The sequence below is a fragment of the Lissotriton helveticus genome, chromosome 7 (genome assembly GCF_964261635.1).
Source record: "Lissotriton helveticus chromosome 7, aLisHel1.1, whole genome shotgun sequence".
Classification (NCBI taxonomy): Eukaryota; Metazoa; Chordata; class Amphibia; order Caudata; family Salamandridae; genus Lissotriton; species Lissotriton helveticus.
This window is the reverse complement of record NC_136068.1, coordinates 632,427,284-632,450,107: the sequence shown is the minus strand read 5'-3', so window position 1 is coordinate 632,450,107 and position 22,824 is coordinate 632,427,284. Positions and strand designations below refer to the sequence as shown.

At 50.7% G+C, this 22,824-nt stretch overlaps 1 protein-coding gene across 1 annotated transcript in view; it reads left to right on the top strand.

The window, feature by feature from the left end:
- The window catches only part of LOC144768868 (active breakpoint cluster region-related protein-like), a 276,177-nt gene that overhangs the window by 122,668 nt on the left and 130,685 nt on the right, over positions 1-22,824 (top strand). Inside the window, exons 10-11 of the mRNA XM_078652876.1 lie at positions 9,174-9,342; positions 10,451-10,576. Coding sequence (XP_078509002.1) covers positions 9,174-9,342; positions 10,451-10,576 — 295 coding nt within the window. The remainder of the gene's footprint in view (positions 1-9,173; positions 9,343-10,450; positions 10,577-22,824) is intronic.

Below are 22,824 nucleotides of genomic sequence, written 5' to 3'. Positions count from 1 at the left end.
CCCTTGAGTAGGCAGACAGACTTCTATGTGCTAGGCAGACACAAAGCTCTCCACCAGGTGATATCCTGTCACCTCTGAGAGAAAGTCTGTCAGGTCTGTCAAGCAGTAGCTCTTAAAGTACTATGTGTAGCACTGCCTTACTTGGTCAAGAAGAACTTGGAACTGGAACAAAGTCTGATGGATCGGGTTTCACCTTTACACTGGTTTTTCAGACTGAGGATGTTGATCCACTATCAAAAGTCCAGGAACTGCTGCACGGTGGTTCAATTTCAAATAACATTTTCTGTCTGCAGCGCAGGCACTGCCTTTGTGTAAGGGGATGGCTGTTACAGCAGGTGGCAATGATGCTGGATGCAAGCAGGAGTATCCAAACTATGACCACAATGATGTGTGAAGACTGTATATCTGACTGCCACCAGCCTTCCTGGAGTAATATTCAGGGAAGGACAAAATGGAAGACCCTACCTCGAAACTTCCTTAGTCTTGTCAATAGAATCTGCTGACTCCTCCCTGTGATCAACCCGATGACAGTGGATAGGAGAAACTAATCATCAGTGCCGTCCTACAAAATTATCATGGAATTTGTAAGGGTAGTCCTGCATCCATCGTCCCACACTTGAGAGCCTGGAGCTCCTCCTTTCAGCTTCAAGAATGCAGACGTTACACTTACACTGTCTGGGGCAGAAACATTCCATCCTTATCTTGTCCCATGTGACACCAGCGACAGTCCACAGTGGATTCCGCTTGCCCAAGCAATCATTCTGTCACCACAACATGGAGACTTGTGACCATCCTCACATTACACACAAGCACTTGAAATGAAAATGGAATCTCAAAAGGTTCTGAGTATCACATATAAGCAGAACTTTACACAAGTAGGACCAGTAGGCACCACACTCCAAGTGAACAAAGGAAAAAGGTCTGTTCAGTATTATAATCTTAAGAAAACTGGATGTTATTACCACTGCTTTATGTCAACAACCTAGGACATGGACAGTAGTCCTACGTCAAAACAGAGGGCACACTTGATCTCAGAGTCATCATAGACAATTGTAGGCTTCAGCACACACTCGAGATTACCATATTATCTGAGCCATAGTAAAGTCAGGCTAACAGTTTCACATGCAGTCAGGTCACTAAGGCGAGGGGTACTTGGCTTTTTGCCATGAAGGTAACATTTCCATCCCAAATAATGTCTATCCTGATTCAGGAGGTAAGGATACTCCTATTGCTTTTGCTTACTACTTATGTTCCACTCAACAAGTTCAGCTGCTTTAGACTAGCAAATGCTTTTGGCGCCCGTAAGGGGTTGAAGCTGAAGTGCTTCTTGGCCAAATCATGTGAAAGGCCCCTTATAAGTTAATAAGAAGGGTGAAATGTCAACTGCATTATAAGACCATTGTTAGGCCACAAAAAGTTGCATTGATTTAGCCAGTCATTAGCCTTTATAAAAATGTTCTTGTGTATCATTTCACTTGTCATATTTTTATGGTGTGCACAATTAGCACTGTCACACACCCCAATGTTTAAAGCATCCTTTAAGGTTGTTCCTTATGCAATGAATCATTCCTTTTTGTTTGTGATATAAAAATATACTTGAAGTTACACATAGGCTACAAATGTGTTGGACAGGCCGCATGGTCGGGCTGTCCCCCCCTCCCCACAACGGGGCCCGGACCCTGGCTCTCCCTGAATCCCCCGCAAGAGCCCCCGGCGACCCCCGAAGTAATCCACAACAAGACTCCAGCTCCTGAACCCTCCCGTACCGGCTGGCCCTGGTCCCCATCCGCACCATGGCCCCGGCCCAGCCGCCATCTTTTGATACTACAGCACGAGGCCACGTGGCCTCAACTCGACCCTAACCCTGGGCCTGGCCGGCCCCGACATCGAGGCACCAACCTCCACCCAGGAGGTAGAGAGACCACTTGGCGGGTCAATGGGAGAAGGAATCGTCAACGGCTCTCCTCCGCCAGGTGTCGATCACCCCCGGCCGCCCTGGGCGCTGGCTCCACCCCCCTGCTGGGTGTCTGGACTCCCTCATCCCGGACCTTCCGACCCCCAGGCGCGAGGGTCCGGACATCAAAGGGGACCAGGCCTATAACTGGGGCAGTGCCAGACCAGGAAGGCAGTTGTATCCTGGAGTCGAGAGACACCGAGAAGAACTCATCTTTGACGGACTACCGGCGCTGCCGTAGCTCTGCCTCGTGAAACCATCGTCTTGGCCTGCTGGCGCTGCCGCGGCCCTCTGCCTCGTGAAACCATCGTCTTGGCCTGCTGGCGCTGCCGCGGCCCTCTGCCTCGTGAAACCATCGTCTTGGCCTGCTGGCGCTGCCGCGGCCCTCTGCCTCGTGAAACCATCGTCTTGGCCTGCTGGCGCTGCCGCGGCCCCCTGCGTGGACATTTTCATCCTAGCCAGCTGGCGCTGCCGCGGCCCGACCTTGCAGACTCTTCAGCTCGAGGATTGTGAGCTCCCCTCCTACCACCTCCTGTGCCGACCCGGTACCAAGACTGTCCCGCTACCCCCTTTCCCTACAGAGACTAGAATTGAGAGGACCCTCGAGTCCGATATCTCCTGTATCGCTGATAACCTTGCCGCACGAACCCTATATAAAGTGTAGAACTCATCCTTGTGTGGTGTCTATCTGTGGGGAGGGAAGTGACCTGTCTGTACGATCGCCGGAGGCGGCCTCATCGGAGGCCTCTCCCTCAGTATTCGGCCGACCCTCTGGGTTCCCGTCTAACATTGGTGGCCAGCGGCGCGATCCGAACCGACGCATAATCGTACAGAGGGTCACTCGCCCCACGACACACAACCACCATGACAACAAAAGAGAGCGGAACAACGGAAAAATTCCAGATGGAAAAATTGGAAGACTACAACCACAGAGAACTGAAGCAATTTTGCATAGAACTTGGCCTTCCAACCACAGGTCTGAGCACGAAAGAGGACTTCAAACGAGCCCTAGAATCTTGGGCAGAGACGGGTACAGCCGTACCCCAAACACGAAATCCCGAAACGAGCCCCACGCCGATAGAAGAAAGGAGAGCGGGTCTCTCCCCAGAAGAGATCCGAGAACGAGAAAAAAGCAGACTCCATGAATTGGAACTGGCGCGACTTCGCTTGGATGGAGAACTCAAACTGGCGGAACAAAAAATAACGCTAGAACACTTACGGCTCCGAGAGGAGCGAGAAGAGAAGCAAAAACAGAGAGAGCTAGAGGAAAAGAAGCTAGCCTACGAACATGAGCGCAACCTCAAGGAACTAGAAATTCAGAAACAGAATAAAGAGCTCGGGGTTCCCGAACGCCCGATCCTGCCTGCCACTACCGATCCCAAGGTTCACATCCCCAAAGATGTCATCAGGGAGTACTACAAGAACGACGATATTCAGCAGTGGTTTAAAGCCTACGAGGTAGCCATGACCTCCCACCGGATTCCCAGGAGCGACTGGGGAGCCGGGTTATGGGGGAGGTTCGTCAACGAAGGACGAGACGCCCTGCTGCAGCTTCCGGACCATCTGATGACATCCTACGACCACATGAAGGCCACCCTCCTCACTCGCTACGGACTCACCCCCGAGATGTACCACCAGCGGTTCCGCGACTGCAAACGGATCCCGGGTACAACTTGGGTGGAGTACGTGAACTTCTTTAGCCGAGCCTTCGAGGGGTGGATCAAGGGCAGCAAAGTGACCACCTACTAACAACTTTTCGACCTCATCGTATGGGAACACCTTTCTAACAACTGCTTCGTCGAACTCCGGCAACACCTCTTGGACAGTAAACTGACGGAACCTCGACAACTCGCCGCCGAAGCTGACCGATGGGAAAGCACCCGAGTTGGCCGGAATGGGCCCAGCGAATCGCACAGACCTTACCAAGGGCCCCATCGCCCCCGTGGGGGAGGAGGAGGCCAGGGTCGGGGTAGAGACCCCGGCCCCATGACTCCCGCAAGCAACCCCTCGCCCCCGGCCGGCAGGGGGAGCCCTCCAATACGGCCCGGCTTCCGGGCCAACATTATTTGCCACCGATGCCAACGACCCGGCCACTACGCCAATGATCCCAACTGCCCAAAGAACCAGAACGCTACCCCCCGCCAGGTCGCGGCGGCCGCCCTAGGGGAAGAACCAATCCCGGAAGACCAAGAAGAGTACGAGACCGACCAGCCTGAGTGGGCACCGGCCGCCATGTCCCTGGTCTGCTTGGGGGAGAGCAACATGATTCCGCGGGCCCCCCTTCCCGCCAACACGCAGAAGTACGGCCAGTGGGTCAACATTAATGGCCGCCGGGCGGAAGCCCTCCGCGACACCGGGGCCAGTGTAACCGCGGTCCGATGTCACCTGGTGACCCCAGACCAAATCTTGCCGAACATTCTTTGCCCTGTCCGATCAGCAGACAACTCAGAAAGTCTGTGTCGCATGGCCTGCGTCCCCTTCGAATGGGGGGGAGTATCCGGGATGCTAAAAGTGACTGTCCGCGATGATGCCCCCGTGGATTGCCTCCTAGGGAACGACCTCGAAAGTTCTCCCTGGGCAGCCGTCGAACGGAGAGAACACCTGGGGATGTTGGGCCTCCCCGAATGGGTCTGTGTCACGACCCGGTCCATGACCGCCCGTGCGGTCCCCGGTCCAGAAGAGCCCGAGTGGCCGGAACCTCCTCCCGCGATCACCCCAGAGGAGGCCGCCCCAGAAGCAAGTCCCCCGACCCAAACCGAAGAAGGATCCGACCGGCTTCAGGACGTCCATGACCTGGCACAGTGGCGTCAGGAGGGGGGTCCCACCCAGGAACAATTCCGACATGAACAAAGAACATGTCCTTCCCTCGAGGGACTCCGGCAGCAAGCCCTTGCCCAGAGCGCAGGGGATACATCGGGGGCCCACTGGATCTACTGGGACCAGGACCTGCTCTACAGCGAGCAAAGAATTGCAGAACTAGGGGCCAGTCGGGTGCTGGTGGTGCCCCTTCGCTTCAGAGATTTCCTCCTGAACTTAGCCCACGATGTCCCCCTTGCCGGACACCTGGGACAGGACAAAACATACGACCGCCTGGTGACCCACTTTTACTGGCCCCAAATGCGAAAGGATGTCACCAACCACTGCAGGGCCTGCCCCACCTGCCAGGCCAGCGGAAAAAGTGGCCGAAAGATCAAAGCACCCTTACAGCCCTTTCCTGTCGTCACCACCCCGTTCGAACGAGTGGGAATAGACATTGTAGGGCCCCTGGACCCCCGAACCGCCCAAGGACACCGGTTCATCCTGGTCCTGGTGGACCACGCCACCCGTTATCCCGAGGCCATCCCTCTTCGAACTGTGACGGCCCCCGTGGTAGGCCGAGCTCTGATGGGGATCTTCTCCCGGGTGGGGTTTCCCCGGTAGGTCGTCAGCGACAGGGGCACGAACTTTATCTCCAAATATATGAAGTCTCTCTGGCAACAGTGCGGGGTCGCCTACAAATTCACGACCCCCTATCACCCGCAAGGAAATGGATTGGTCGAGCGGTTTAACCGCACCCTCAAAGGAATGATCATGTTCCTAGAAGAACCCCTCCGTCGCCAGTGGGACGTGCTACTCCCGTGCCTTCTGTTTGCCTATCGGGAAGTCCCCCAGAAGTACCTCGGCTTCAGCCCATTTGAACTCCTGTACGGACACCCCGTCCGGGGCCCCCTCAGCCTAGTCAAGGAAGGTTGGGAAAAGCCCCCCTAGAAAACTCCCCCTGACATATACAAGTACCTCCTGGCCCTTCGCAACCAGACCCGGCGATTCAGGGAGATCGCAAAAGCCAACCTAGAAGCCAGTCAGGAGGACATGAAGAAATGGTACGATCAGCACGCTTCCTCCATTGAGTTCGAACCGGGACAACAGGTCTGGGTGATGTCCCCGGTTGAACCCTGTGCGCTACAAGACAAATGGTCCGGGCCCTTCAAGGTGATCGAACGCAAAGGGCCCGTCACCTATTTAATCGACATGGAAACCGCACGGAACCCTCTACGGGTCCTCCACGCCAACAGACTCAAACCCCATTTTGTGCGCTCAGAACTCAGCCTCCTGATGGCCACAGATAATGGGACGGAAGAAGACTCCGAGCCCCTTCCGGACCTGCTGAGGACCCTCGAGCAGGATGGCTCAGTGGAAGGGGTCCAACTCTCCGAGGCCTTGTCCCCGGAGCAACGCCAAGACTGTCAAGCCCTCCTGAGACGGTTCACCTCCCTATTCTCCCTCGACCCCGGGGTCACCCCCTGGTGCCTTCACGATGTGGACACCGGGGACAGCCCCCCTATTCGACACCGGGCGTACCCCGTACCAGACCGGGTGCGCGCCTGCATCCAGACCGAGGTATCCAAGATGCTGGCCCTAGGAGTGATCGAACCCTCTGACAGCCCCTGGGCCAGCCCAGTCGTCCTGGTCCCCAAGGCGGCCGCCCCGGGCGTTGCCCCTGAGCTCCGGTTTTGCGTGGACTACCGGGGGCTGAATGCCGTTACCAGGACCGACGCTCACCCCATCCCCCGGGCAGATGAGCTAATCGACCGGATGGGGGCCGCCCGCTACCTGAGCATCTTCGACCTAACAGCGGGCTACTGGCAGATCGGCCTCACCCCTAGGGCCCAAGAACGATCCGCCTTCTCTACCCCGGACGGTCACTACCACTTTAAAGTGATGCCCTTCGGCATGAAAAACGCTCCGGCAATGTTTCAGCGGCTTGTGAACCAGGTGCTGGCGGGCCTCGAAGAATTCAGCGCCGCCTACCTGGACGACATCGCTGTGTACAGCCACCACTGGACAGACCACCTCCGCCACCTGCGGGAAGTTCTACACGCCCTCCAGCAGGCCGGGCTCACCATCAAAGCCAGCAAATGCCAGGTTGGCCAAGGGTCCGTGACATACCTGGGACACCAGGTGGGAAGCGGGCTGGTGGCCCCCCTCCAGCTCAAGATTGCTGCCATCCAGGCCTGGCAACCCCCTACGACCCAAACGGAGGTCCAGGCCTTCCTGGGGCTCACCGGGTACTACCGCCGATTTGTGAAGGACTATGGCAGCATCGTGGGGCCCCTCACGGAGCTCACATCCAAGAAAAGCCCCAAAGCAGTCAACTGGACCCCGGACTGCCAATCGGCCTTCGAGAGATTGAAGGCCGCCATGTGCACGGCCCCCGTTCTCCAGGCTCCCGACTACAGCCGGGAATTCATTGTACAGACGGACGCCTCCGATCATGGCGTGGGGGCCGTCCTCTCCCAACTCAACACCGAGGGGGTCGATCAACCAGTGGCCTTCATCAGCCGGCGGCTGCTGGCCAGAGAACAGCGATGGAGCACCATCGAGAGGGAGGCCTTCGCCGTAGTCTGGGCCCTCAAAAAGCTCAGACCCTACCTCTTCGGCACCCACTTCCGGGTACAAACAGACCACCGACCCCTGCAATGGCTGATGCAAATGCGGGGGGAGAACCCGAAGCTGTTGCGCTGGTCCATCTCCCTGCAGGGGATGGACTTCACTGTGGAACATCGTCCAGGCCAGGACCACGCCAACGCCGACGGCCTGTCACGCTTTTTCCGCCTCGGCGAGGAGAGTCCCCAGGAGGATGGCTGACTCTCCCCGCCTTCAGCTGGGGGGGACGCATGTTGGACAGGCCGCATGGTCGGGCTGTCCCCCCTCCCCACAACGGGGCCCGGACCCTGGCTCTCCCTGAATCCCCCGCAAGAGCCCCCGGCGACCCCCGAAGTAATCCACAACAAGACTCCAGCTCCTGAACCCTCCCGTACCGGCTGGCCCTGGTCCCCATCCGCACCATGGCCCCGGCCCAGCCGCCATCTTTTGATACTACAGCACGAGGCCGCGTGGCCTCAACTCGACCCTAACCCTGGGCCTGGCCGGCCCCGACATCGAGGCACCAACCTCCACCCAGGAGGTAGAGAGACCACTTGGCGGGTCAATGGGAGAAGGAATCGTCAACGGCTCTCCTCCGCCAGGTGTCGATCACCCCCGGCCGCCGTGGGCGCTGGCTCCACCCCCCTGCTGGGTGTCTGGACTCCCTCATCCCGGACCTTCCGACCCCCAGGCGCGAGGGTCCGGACATCAAAGGGGACCAGGCCTATAACTGGGGCAGTGCCAGACCAGGAAGGCAGTTGTATCCTGGAGTCGAGAGACACCGAGAAGAACTCATCTTTGACGGACTACCGGCGCTGCCGTAGCTCTGCCTCGTGAAACCATCGTCTTGGCCTGCTGGCGCTGCCGCGGCCCTCTGCCTCGTGAAACCATCGTCTTGGCCTGCTGGCGCTGCCGCGGCCCTCTGCCTCGTGAAACCATCGTCTTGGCCTGCTGGCGCTGCCGCGGCCCCCTGCGTGGACATTTTCATCCTAGCCAGCTGGCGCTGCCGCGGCCCGAGCTTGCAGACTCTTCAGCTCGAGGATTGTGAGCTCCCCTCCTACCACCTCCTGTGCCGACCCGGTACCAAGACTGTCCCGCTACCCCCTTTCCCTACAGAGACTAGAATTGAGAGGACACTCGAGTCCGATATCTCCTGTATCGCTGATAACCTTGCCGCACGAACCCTATATAAAGTGTAGAACTCATCCTTGTGTGGTGTCTATCTGTGGGGAGGGAAGTGACCTGTCTGTACGATCGCCGGAGGCGGCCTCATCGGAGGCCTCTCCCTCAGTATTCGGCCGACCCTCTGGGTTCCCGTCTAACAAAATGTGTTTGCAGACATTTAATATTTTGGCACTGCTGGGTTACAAATTAATATACAGCGCTTTTTGTTATGGCTCTGTATTTATAAAGTGTCCTCCTGATAAGCCTTTAAGTACATCAAGCTTTTTAGCCAAAAGAAGCCTTTGGAACCCCCAGCATCTGACTCAGAAACTACTCAAGCTTTGCATAATTGAGGTTTGCCCAACTGTTTGGAATGCACTAATGACCTATGGGGCAAAGGCAACAATTGTATGTGTGTTTAAAGCCATCAGGTTGCCAAGGGAGGAATGGTGTTCATGTTAAGTGCACTAAACCTATGAATAACCTAAGGTGGAGGGAACAACCAAGTCAAATGTATATAAATCTATAAAAGGCAGATGGAAAAGGGAGCAACTATTGCTAGTTATTTGTAACCAGACTAGGTCATAAGGACTCATTATTGGCAGGTGTGTCCCTTTTTGCTTTTCATTGAACTTTTTCTGTCCTTCTTCAGGAAGCTGGAGGGCTACAAATGGGAGTGGTTTGTGCCGCTCACTGACCTGACCTTGCAATCTCCACTGGAGAGTGAAGTGCCGCTGCCAGTCCCAAGTGAGCCTCTTGAGCTTCTTGAAGATGTGCGACTGAGGATCTATCAGGCAAAGCTCGAGCTGCAGGAGGAGAAGGTAAGATCACAGAGATCTCACCATCAAAGCAGGATCGCCGCTTCACTAGTTTTTGTGCCAAACTTGAACCATGTCTAATTTTTTAGGCATCATAGAAAGGACTCTAGGAGGAGAGGAAGGACCTGGATTGGAGGTCAGGGGAATCTTTAGGAAGAGGTTGTGAGCTTGTGGTGAGTCTCAAGGGACAAAACATTGTGAGAAGATATTGAAAGGAGGACAGTAAATGCCAATCTCCAGTCCCAAAGAATTGGACTCTTTGTTGTAGTTATGTTTATTGTCATATTTTGTGCTGTGTTATTCTTCTTGTAAGTATTTTTATGGTTTGACACCATTTGTTTTGTTGGTGGGGACTTTGTCCTAATGGAATGCTGGTTCTTATCCTGAATTGATGTGGAAATTGACCCTCCTTGTTTAATGTTGTTTGTGGATTGCTAATTTATTTTTTATCAATGTTTGTTTTCTTCTTTGGTCCTGGTGGTAGCTGATGTCATGTCTGGTGTGAAGGGTGAGTTACCGCCTTCTCTATTATTGGTGATGGATTGCTCTCTTGTCAGGTCTGATGCTGTTGGTGCATTCTATCTACTCAGTTCTTGCTTTATTCGAGACAGGTTTATTTTCTCCATTGTCAGGTGTTGTTGTGGGATTTATCAGTGTTGATGTGCTTAAGTCCATTCTATGGGGATGCTGGTGACCTGATTTATTTTCTGCTGTTGATGCTGGTTGATATTTTGTCTGGGTCAAACTTGCATCTAGTGGTAAGTTGTCCTTTCACATTTCTAGTATTCATTGTTGGAGTGGTCCTTCATGTAGTGTTAGTTGTGAATTGTTTTGCCCTGAAAATTGTGGTTCACTCTTGTATTTTTGTATATTATTGGTTGAATGGTGATCAGCAATATATCTCGGTGAGTTAAGTGATTGCTGTTGACTTGAAACCAGAAGATCACAGGTGGTCAACTACAGCTCCCTGGGTTTGATCAATCGAGCTCCATTAATTTGGGTAACTGTAATAATATCTCTTGTTTACAACAACATAAAAAATCTAAACTGGGAAAGAAATGGATACTTCAAAACAAGGTAGCCTTATCTTTATTATTGTTGTCTTTTTCAGAGGCTCACTCGAGGATCGCTTACACGAGCAATAGAAAAAGCTAAGAAGAAGTTGATAGACAATGAGCTCTGGCTGCTTAAAAATGCTCCTACGATACCACTCAATATCCACAGCAAGAATGGCAAGGTAATATGGGTGAGGTTTGGGAAGGAGGATGTTGGACTTGGCCCTCTCTGCAGGGTCACCCCCAAAGTTTTTGCCTTCTCCCTCCTGTTTTGCTGAATTCGTTTTTGTTGACTTTTGAACTCTGTACACGTTACAACTGCTAACCAGTGCTTAAGTGCTTGTGCTCTCTCCTTTGAACAAGGCAACATTGGCTTACACCCAATTGGCACATTTAATTTACTTGTGAGTCCCTGGTAAAGTGGTACTACAGGTACCCAGGGGCTGTACATTAAATGCTATTATGGGGCCAGCACCACATATTGATCCACCCACTTAAGAAGCCCTTGAAACTACATGTCTCAGGTCTGCCATTGCAACCAGTGTGTGAAGTTTTAAACTGCTATTTCAACCTGGCAAACCAAACTTTTTCCAGACCTAATCCTGCATTTAAATACATATATGTAACCCCTAGGGTAGGTCTTAAACAGCCTGTAGGGCAGGGTGCGGTGTATTTAAAAAGCTGGACATGTACTTTTAAGTTTTACATGTTCTGGTAGTGAAAAACTCTCAAATTGTTTTTCACTATTGCAAAACCCTCCTCCCCCATAGGATAACACTGGGTTGCTTTATTAGATTTAATAAGTGATAATGTCTGATTGGCAGCAGGAAGGAAATTTATGTTTTGTGCCTTAGGAATTGTAATTTGAAACCTTCTTTAATGGTAAAGTCCAATTCTAAGTGACAATTCTGAAAATGCCACTTTTAATAATAATAATAATAATAATAATAATACTGAGCTTATACAGCGCCTGGTTACACTAGTCAGTGTGTCCCCACGCTATCCGTTGGCCTAAGCAATCCCCCAATAAAGCATACCAGACCCCTCAGCAGATCTAAATCCTTGGGAACAGAAAAGTTTTAAGTTCCCTCCAGAAAACCGCCTCCGAGGGCTCCATACGGAGTCTAAGGTATTCCATCTACGAGCCGCCAAGAATCGGAAGGATCTACCTCCCATTCTGGCCCTACTGATCATAGGGACATGCATCAGACCAGCACCCTGAGACCGCAGTAGCCGAGTTGGTGCGTACGGTGTGAGCAAACTGCGCAGGAAATGAGGTCCAATCCCCTGAACAATCCTAAGGCTGATACAGAGAGCTTTAAACTGAATGCGCTCCCTGATAGACAGCCAGTGCAATGTCTCCAGAGCCTTTTTGGAGGAAGATCTCCTGGGAAGCATCAATACCAGGCGTGCGGCAGCATTCTGAATGTACTGCAGTCTCTGGAGACACCTCGAATTCGCTCCCAAGTAGAGGGCATTCCCATAGTCCAGCCTGGACGTGATCAAGGCATGGACCAGGGCCCTCCTAGCTGACATAGGGAGCAAATCAAGCGTCTTCATCAGACTGCGGAGAATGCCAAAGCAGGTTCCTGCCACACGTCTTGCATGATATTCGAAAGAGATCTTAGTCGATCCACATACCGAGGTTCTTCAACAGATCCTTAGGTACAGGTAAGGGGCCCAAAGCCTGAGGCCACCATGCAGATGTCCAAACAGACGGAGACTTGCCCACGATTAGCACCTCTGTTTTGTCCTCATTTAAACTGAGAAAATTCTCGGATATCCAACTGGCATGGTCCTGCAGACAAGACGCAAACCTACTGGCTGCGTGCTCAGCTGGCTGTGTCAGAGCCACAACCAGTTGCGTATCGTCAGCAAAAGTCACCATTTTCACACCATATTGTTCCGTGATTAGTGCCACAGGAGCCAATTAAAGATTAAAAAGGGTGGGGCTAAGGCTGGAGCCCTGAGGGACCCCCTGATTTAGGTCAAAAGCCTCTGACCTGTAGGGTCCCCCCTGCTCAACACAGAAGCTGCGCTCACGGAGGAAGGATTCCAGCCATTGCCATGCCAACCCTACCACTCCGCCCTTCCTCAGACACTGTAGCAAGGTATGATGTGCCACAGTGTCAAACGCGGCACTGAGGTCAAGAAGAATCAGTGCCGCTGTCTGACCCTCATCCGCATGTTTCCGCAGAGCCTCCTTGGAGAAGAGGAGCGCAGACTCTGTTGAGTGGCAGGCACGAAAACCTGCCTGAGTGGGATATAGGAGCCTCTGAGCTTCAATATGCGCCGAGAGTTGTTGGTTGACCAGTTTTTCAGCAATTTTGGCAAAATAGGGAAGGAGAGAAATAGGCCGAAGATTGCTCAATTGGGTTATACTAATCTGAGGTTTTTTCTTGAGAGGCAGCACCACAGCTTGTTTCCAAGTTGTTGGCACCCTGCCAGATTCGAATGACAGTGTTAATAGGTGTCTGATATACGGTGCTAACGTCTCAATATTTCCTCTTAAGATTTTAGCTGGAGCCGGGTCTTTAGGAGAACCAGATTTCACACCTCCAGCTACTTTAATCAGAAAATCCTCAACAGGGACCGTAAATGCCCTCAGGCTGTCCTTTTCCGAGACTCCCTCCCCCAGTGACTCTTTGCCTCGGAGCCAGCCCTAGCCTTATTTGGGAAGGTAGAGTAAATGTCCTGCACCTTATTATAAAAAAAATCAGCTATCTGATTACAGGATTGCACAGAGGCCGTCACCTGTTCTCCAATTGAGTCCAGTGAGGATAACTCTTTATAGACCGTAAAAACTTCCTTAGCGGAGCAGTCTGCCTTGTCAATCCGCTCAGTGTAATAAGCCGAGCGAGTTTTCCTTATCAAGGCATGATACCCTCTAAGGCTCATTTTATACGCCCTCTCAGAGGCAGGCAAATAGCCCTTTCTCAAAGTTCTTTCAAGGCGCTTACATGCCGACTTAACCGCTTTTAGTTTGGCATTGAACCACGCTGCGGATTTAGTGCGCCTCGTGGGTCCCATGCTGGACCAAGGGGCCGTTTTATCCAAAGCATGCTGAATACGAAGGTCCAGGGCTTCACACTCCCCCTCAATAGCTGTGCCAAGACCTTCTGGGGGACCCTCCTGCACTAAATTTGCGGCAAAGTTTTCTGGGGAGAACCTAACCCATTTTCTCTGCCTTTTAATGGTGGCTCCCCCCTTCTCAAGGTTATTTCCTGTGGGACACTTTATATGGAATGGCACTAAAAAATGGTCCGTCCAAACCATCGGTTCAGGAGGATCAATCTTAAGGGCTTCCCAGTTACAAAAGATAGGGACTAGCAGATGTCCTAGCCGATGTGTGGGTAGCTCGGATTTTAAAACTAATTGCAGGGTAAGTAAATCATGACGAACCTCTTGGGCCTGAGAGTTAGAGGCAGCGTCAAAATGCAAATTAAAATCCCCTAACAACATTTCTCATAGCGCATTGCAGGAGACAGTACATTTTGTATAAGGCTAGCCAGAAAGTGACTGCTGCCGCCAGGGGGTCTGTACACCAGTATGCCTTTAATTTTATAGCTGTTAGAGACAGTTATGGAAAAAGCCCCAGTTTCACTATCAGATATAGGGCGATATGTATCAACATTCCGTTTTGCGATTCCTAAATAGCGATTTTTAAGGAATCGCTATTTAAAAATCTCAAAATGGTATGTATGTACAAAATCGCTTCTTTTTAGCGATTCCTTAATATTCCTTAATTGCGATTAGCAAATTGCTAATCGCAATTAAAGAATAATTTCCCATTCATTTCTATGGAACAGGAGGCCCATAGGAATGAAGGGGAAATTTGCGATTCGCAATTTGCTAATCGCAAATTGTGAATATTTTCAAGGGTGCAGTGGTGTCCAAAGGACACCCTGTTGCACCCCTGAAATCTACATGGGTGCACATGTGGCGCACATACATGCCCTAAGGGCATGTCTGTGCGTCACATGGCACTTTGAAAAATAAAAAATAAATTATTTTGGAAGGAATTGGCAACTTACCACCAACTAGAAGTTGGTGGTAATTTGCGATTCCTTAAGGCCAATTTGCTATTTTTTTTTGCTTCTTACATTGCATTTAAGGAATCGCAAAATTTGCGATTCCTTAAATGCAATCGCAGAATAAGGAATCGCAGATTTTGCAATTCCTTATTCTGAACCACGTTTTGTTTAATACATACCATTTAGCATATTCGCATTCGCAAAGGCCGAAATTCGCAGAATTTCGGCCTTTGCGAATGCGAATTTGCTTGATACATATCGCCCATAGTAACTGGCTCCAAGGTGCACTTAATGTCGCCCTTATGGATCACCGCAATCCCTCCCCCCTCCCGCTAGGTCTGTCCAATCTGCATATCCCAAAGCCAGGGGGAAGAGCATCTAGTATTTCAGGGGCCGAATCCTCATCTAACCAGGATTCGGTAATAAAAAGAATATCCAACTTGTTATCCGCCAGTAAGTCACGTACTTCCATCCTATGCTTCTTGAGTGACCTACAGTTAATAAGAGCGCATCTGAGCTCCCTAATGATGCTTCCGTGGCGTGCCCCGTAGCTAAGCGCATAACCACAGTGTCTGCACCCCTTCATTTGGTCCCCCACATAGAAATCCATACCATGCCTACATTTAGACATAATATTGGAGCGCAGATCAAGCATCTCCTGCCGAGAGTAGGTAAGGCCTACCTGGATTCCTCCAGGGGTCCTGGCCCCAGGCCCCAGCCGGCCGCGGATGGGCGCAGACGGGCTTGCCTTCGGCGCGCCAGCGGCCCGCCCGTTGCGCGCGTCCGCTGCGCGGTCGCTGGGGCATGGTGAATTTATGCCCGATTCTCCCCTGCAGCTAGAACGCTAACGGTCCCAATCTGAAGTGCCTGACTCTACCTACCACGCCCTCCGCGCAACGGTACTAGTTACCGCGTCGGACCAGGGCGGGTAGGCCAGGTGACTGAGTACAGGCGAGAGATCCTTCCAGGTGAGGCTGAGCGCTAAGAGGCACGAGTACAGTGGCAATAGCCGGAATACACTTCAGCAAAATGCCCCTTCACAATTAATTATTAACAACACTACTGGGTTTCGGCTCCCAACAGTAAGGCCAAGCCTTTGAACACTAAGTAACAAAAAAAATGCTAGTACTGAAGAAAACTTTTGAAAACCTAATTTCCTACCATTAATTGATATGAAACAAGAAATGGGGTAGACAACTTGTTTGTCTGATTTAATCAAGTATCTATTTATTCTTTTTTATGCATATTTTTGATAGCAAAAATAACACAATTAAAATATACACAAGTACAAATCCCAAAAAAACCTCATTCTCATTTTACCATCCAACTGTACACTTTTGCATACTTTCATCCAAGCCCACTCAACACATTCATCCAACACAGAGCAAAATATTTACACAAATTCAGATTTTTATATCTATATCACATTACTGAAATGCCATAAAGTAAACATTCCGACTGCAATCCTAATTATTTTGTGTTTAGTTCAACAACTACTATTTACAAGACTTTTATGGCTGAAAAGAAAAAGGTCTACACGTTTCGAACTCGGAACAGTTTTTTGAGTTCTCATCAGGACCATAAAGAAAGCTCAATTAAGGTTTGTTCAACACCAGAATGAATCTGCCGTGGGAGAAATTTTTCCCGGAGGTTTGGGTCTTTAAGTTTTGGATTTAGGACGGTTTCCCTTTGGACTGTGTCAATCAGGGTCCAGTCAGTATTAGCGTATGTCTTTTAAGTTGGTCCCTCGTACTTCTGCGCGCTCTACGCGCGGCTGGGACCGCTATCTCAATTTTCTTGTGTTGTATTTTCACTTTATTACTGTTTGAGTGCTGCTGATAGGCCTTACTGCTTTGTACCAAGCTACCAGAGGGTTAAGCACAGGTTAATTTAGTAACTTTTTGTGCTTGACCTGACAAAGAGTGTGGCTGTTGCTTGAGTATTGTTCAAACCCCACTCTAACATCAACCCAATTTCTCACATATCAGGAACTGCAAAGGTCCGGGTGATTAGATGAGGGCTTTGTACATTTGACTGCTATGGCTTTCTAAGCCATTGAAGGGTGAAAAGACTGGGGCTGTGTCTTGGAAAAATGTTTACCTTAGTGGAAAGTCAGGGAAAATACAGTGAGATGACAATCTCAAAGGCTATTGTCAGGAGACTGAGGTTGACGGTCATCTGGGGGTCTCTGAATCTCTTTGAGGGTAAACCTGGGATGTCTAAGGACTAACGATAGGTCCTTGATGAGGTCCACTAAGAATTAACTGGGTGTATTTGAAACAAAGCTGAGGGTCTCTGTTAATTGGCTGGGGGTGACTAAAGCAGAGCGATAGAAGGGAGCAGCCTGGTCTTTTAACCTGGCTCTAGAACTCTAAGGACCCCACAATTGTGATTAATTTCTAGTCTCAAAGACAGCAAGAGGCCAACAAATATAAAACTTTGTTATCACCTGTCCTGGGCCTGTGCTGAGGCAAAATATGCCCTAAAAGAACAAATGTTGCTTAAAATATATCTCTGAGCTGTGCTCTGCAGAAACAAAGGATCATTCAGTTGCCCTGCTGCACGAAGGTTTCACACTTTCTCCTCTGTGGTTTTTTGTGATTTTTTACATTATCTAAACACTCACCAATGTTTCTTTGCTAAAATACCTTATATCATTTCATTTTCACTAGAGCAGGGTTCTCCAATGTCGGTCCTAGAGGGCCGGATCCATGCCAGATTTTGTAGATACCAACATTTATCTAAATTTGTATATGCTAAAAACCTGGCATAGATCCGGCCCTCCACGACCGACATTGGAGACCCATGTACTAGAGGAATATTTGTATTGCATCTGTAAATCAGTTTGAGGGATCTGAGATGGATTTTTTTGTGTGATTTCATGCTTTCTGTGCATCAGTTTATTCCTCATTTTCTAGTTTGTGCCTGTTTGTAGTACATGTTCAAAACTTGCTTTAGGAAAACTCGATTTTAAGTAGTATTTTTAGGCTACTGTGGATTAAAAAGTTAATGTAGGTTAGCTATTGAGTTCTGCTTTATTTTGACTACAGTATAGTGCTTAGCCACATGCCGTTTGTCACTAAATTTGAACCAACTCTTCCTGAGTATTCCTGTCAAGCATACAGGCGACCCTGGAACTCAACAGCACCAGCACATTTTAAATAATATGTGCCCCTCTACTCAGTCAATGGTGGTTACATCCCCGACTCTAGGGAGAAGCAGCGACTAGGTTGAAAACCTAACTTCTATTGCTTTATGAACATTCAAATGTTTACAGTTTAAGCATTGTTCTCTAAGTCCATAGTGAAAAGGCCAGGGCCAGGCCTCAATAAACTTCCTATGAAGAGGCACAAAGCAATGCTGTATGTGAGACCTTTTGATTTCTTAACGTGCACCTAGGTGAGAATTACAGTGTCTTGTTTTTAGTTCAAGCGAAAGTGTACGACCTCTTGTATACTTTAGTATACATATATCACTGTGGGCCAAATGTCATTCCTTGATTCTCATTTGTTTGTTTCAATATCCTTTAAAAATCCTTGCTTAATTTCTACAGGGTTCAGGTGTTACCTATGATCTTTCATACGCAACAGCGTCCAACGCTGCCATGCTCGGTTGTCTCCACACTCCCACATGATGGCTGATGCACTCAAAATACTGTCTCTCAATGTAAAAGGCCTCAATAACCCGATTAAAAGGAGAGCAGTCATCTCATACTTGGAAAATTCAGAAGCTGACATCTGCCTGTTGCAAGAAACCCACCTCCTAGCTAAAGACTGGCACAGGATGCGCTCCCGGGCTTTTCCCCAGCAATACTTCTCTTCTCTCCCATCCAAGAAAGCAGGGGTGGCTATTCTTGTGTCCCGACGTTTCCGGGGCCGGGTGGGAGCCAAGACAGGGGAGATCAAGGGACGCCTCTTAGCTCACACCTTCTCAATAGGGACTAGCGCACCTACGATAGGTTCCATCTACGCTCCCAACACGAGTCAAGAACCATTCCTGAAAACTGCACTCTCCGAGGCACTACAGTCACCTCACTCTCAGCTGCTCATTGGGGGGGGACCTCAATCTCGTCATGGATACGAATAAGGATAGATCCGGGCACCGCTATGGTGACACTGGCGCGCTTTCAGATGCAGGCAAATCCTGGTTGCAGGAAAGGGACCTCTAAGATCTCTGGAGGACGGCACACCCCGACGCAGCGCGCTATACCTTCTATTCCCATGTACACCACACTTATGCACGTCTAGATCACTTCTTGGGTTCCTCAGAACTAGTTCCTCACATCACCGAGGTTTCCATTGTCCCAGCAGCCCTCTCTGACCATGACGCGGTGGAATTGATACTCAGGGTGCCCAGGCAGCCGCGCTACCCAGGCTAGTGGAGGCTCAACGAACCCCTTCTACAGAGACCGGCCGTCGTCAAACAACTTCATAAATGCATTTCGGATTACCTAGCCACTAACGATACCCCTGCAGTCTCGATGTCATCCCTTTGGGGGGCCTTAAAAGCCGTGGTAAGAGGGGAACTGATAGCCATTGCTGCCGCTTATGCCAAGGTTCGCAAGGAAAAGAGGGCTGACCTCACAGCCAAAGTGGCTGAACTAGAAAGGGTTCATAGCCGCACATGCGCCCCGAGAATCTGGCGCCAGCTGAAAGCTGCCAGAGCTCAACTGGCCAGCCTCGACACTGACAGAGCGGAATTCGCCGCTCTTCATCTCCGCCATACGTACTACGTGGGAGGCAACCGCACCGGACGACTCCTGGCCAGCGCCTTAAAGCACAAGATTCAACGCTCAAAAATCACTACGCTCCTGGACGACTCCGGTAACACCATTGCCGAAGATGCACAGGTTGCTTCCGCCTTCCGTTCCTTTTATGCTTCCCTGTACAGCGCGGATAGAGTGTCGCCGACAGCTGTTGACGCGTACTTGCAATCGGCCGAAATCACGCCACTATGCCCAGCGAAAACAGAGGCCCTAGACGCTCCTATCCCGTCCTGACGAAGTCCTTGTCGCCATCACACGCCTCCGCCCGCTCAAATCTCCAGGCCCTGATGGCTTCTCATCAGGTTTTTATAAAACCTTTGGCCACATACTAGCTCCAACACTCGCGAGGCTGTTTAACTCCTTTGAGGGCCCAAGCTCCATACCACCGGACATGCTGGCAGCTGACATAGTGGTGCTGCCCAAACCGGGCAAACCCCCGACGCATTGCTCCGCATTCCGCCCCATCTCCTTACTTAACTTAGACCTGAAACTATTTACGGTGGTGTTGGCGGCCCGTCTGGGCCCTTGCCTCCCGGGAGTCCTTGAGCCGGACCAATCGGGTTTTGTCCCAAACCGCCAATGCGGCGATAATACTAAGCGGTTGCTGCACCTCGTGGACAAAACTCACTTTCAGTACTCGGACTCGGCACTACTGGCCATCGACGCGGAGAACGCATTCAACCGCGTCGACTGGACCTACTTGCAAGCAGTCCTGCAGCGATACCACTTGGGCGACCGATTCCAGGCGTGGATCGCGAGTTGCTACCACCACCCCATGGCTCGGGTCAGAATAGGCGGCCTTAAATCGGACCCTTTCGAGATCCAGCGGGGCACGTGTCAGGGGTGCCCTCTCTCGCCCCTTCTGTTCGCCCTGTATTTGGAACCCCTGGCGCAGAAAATTCGAGACAATCCTCGCATTAGCGGCGTCTCCTTCGGCCATGAACCCCATGTGGTGGCGCTCTATGCTGATGATATTATTGCTGCTTTAGACCGACCGTCCAGCTCAATACCTGCTTTCCTGGAGGAACTTGAGAGCTTTGGAGCGGTGTCCAGCTTCAAAATCAACCGGGGGAAATCCCTGATACTGCCCCTGGGCAGCCACGCCCATCCCAATACCCCAACGCCTGACTTTGGCTGCGCTCTACAGACCTCCGCGAAGCTCCCGTATCTGGGGATTACTCTAACCTCCTCCACGGACTCAACAGTGGCCCTTAACTATAAAACATTATCCTCCCAAATCCAAGCTGACCTCACGCGTTGGTCGAAACACCCCTCTCCTTGCTAGGCCGCATAGCGGCTGTAAAAATGTCCGTCTTACCTAAGATCTTATATATCTTTCAGACCCTCCCGGCTCTGCCACCGCCAGGCGCGCTTGCAGATCTACAAAATGCTATCCAACAGTTCATCTGGGAAAAGAAACGCGCAAGGCTACACAAACGGGTGGCACATAGGAGTGTCGATGAGGGAGGCCTTGGAATCCCCAACCTCCTGCAATACTTTCAAGCCTCTCAACTCCGTTATCTGGTGGAGTGGTACAGACCCGAGTCCGAGAAAAGGTGGCTATTCCAAGACAGGGCAATGGCTCAGACATCTCTGTGGAAGATCCCGTTTCTTGCCCGCCAGCATAGACCACGATACCTCCTCCGCTCCCCTATTACACGCACCATCATGAAGACCTGGGATATGGTGGCAGTCAAGAGAGGCCTTACGACCTTCCCTTCCCCACTCACCCCTCTCTTCGATAATCCTGCATTCCCACCGGGCACCGATCCTCGCGCCTTTCCACAATGGCGTGCTACGGACTGCCGCTCGGCTGGCCATCTCTTTGATGTGGAGGGGTTTCTCCCACTCGCCGACATCACACCCTGACCCATCTCCTGTGGGACTGCCGCGCTTTGCAGGGGTACTGGAAAGCAGTTTTAGATGATATAGACTCTACATTTGGCACTGAAATCCCGCGCTTCCCAGCATACACAATCATAGGGCTGCCCAATGCGCTCACATTTCCCTTGAGATCACCTCGCGGCAAACAGATGGGCATTGCCATGCAGGCAGCGTCACAACACGTCCTGTCACTATGGAGATCGACCACCTTACCCACCCATACTGACTGGCTACACAAACTGTGGTTCACACTAGGCATGGAACGTATCCAGGCAACGCTCACACACACAGCAGACTCATTCCAGACAACCTGGCAACCGCTCCTGTCAGTCCTGTCCAGAGAATTTCACGAAATCACATGCCCGAAATATCTCCGCATTCTGCGGCTTACGGACCACCCACGAGACCCGACACGAACCTGTACACCTTGATACAGATCAACCTGTAAGGGCTATGATGGAACCTCTGAACAACTGGCATACCGGTCGGGGAGGAGGGAGGGGGTTGGTGTGGGATGTTGGGGGGGGGGGGAGATTGGGCTTTTCTTATTGTTCTGTTTGATTACCATTCTTACATGGCACCTTTACCGAACTGTAGGCGACGCACTTCGATCTGGGCATGTTTATCTGCATCTTTATCGACTCGTAGAGAAGACGTGTATGTCTGTCTCGCTCGCCATATACGCCTATTGTATATTTATTGCATTGCATTGCCTGTCTTCTGTGCTCCTAAACTTAATAAAAACACATTTGAAATTAAAAATCCTTGCTTACTAGTGGCCAGTCCTGCCTCTTTGTCCCTCCTTTTTTTCCTCCAAGGAGCAGGGACTTTGTACAATATCATTACGCTTTGTTCTGTTGAACTGCTCGTGGGGGGTCTGTTTTATTATGTTTTCAAGCTTGTGTTACACTGTGGGTGCACAGACTTAGCTGCTTACATTTTATTGCAGCATTCACCCTCCCAGTTACTTCCATGTGGCTGGCATTCTTTTGTATCCTTCCCGAGGCAGCTCCCAGGCTGGTTTGGAATTAAAACAAATAATTATTGTGGTTTTAAGTTTGCCTCCTTTAATTTCCTCCAGAAATAGGCACACAAACACTGCAACAGCAGCTCTGGGCCCCACAGGGCTGTAACTAGCATTGATAGTTTCTTTAACGGGTCCCTTGAAACCGCCCTGGCTCTCTTGTCTTGTCTTTCCTGTCCGAAGCAGCACCATCCAGCCATAACTTTTGGCTACTGCAGCTCTAAATTATGTAAAAAGGTAGACCACTACTTAAACACAGCGTATTGTTTCAGTTCCATTAAATCTAAGCTTCAAATGATACTTTAATATGCATGCTGCTTGTGTACTTTCCTCCACTCCAGGACCTGTGCTTGTCTGCTGGCTGAAGAGTTCGAAGTCTCTCCTGGTCGGTTTAGTGCAGAGGCAAAAAGGTTTCCTTCTTGAAAAATGTCCCCCTGTAAAATGTGCATTTGAATGCATTACATTTAATAAATGCATAACAAGAACACAGGGCCAGCACAAGGGCAGTGCGATTGCATTGGATACTGACTTCAGAGGGGCAATGTTTCAGTGCGATCCCACTGGATACTGACTTCATTTTTCAGAGTTTATTTTGCTTTTAAAAGCACTCCCTGACACATTCCGGCCTCAAGCAATTTCCAGACAATAAAAATGTCAAGATAACTCCGGTGATTAATGTTCTTGCTGGAGAGATCAGAGTTGTTTAGTGGAAGAACGTTCGCA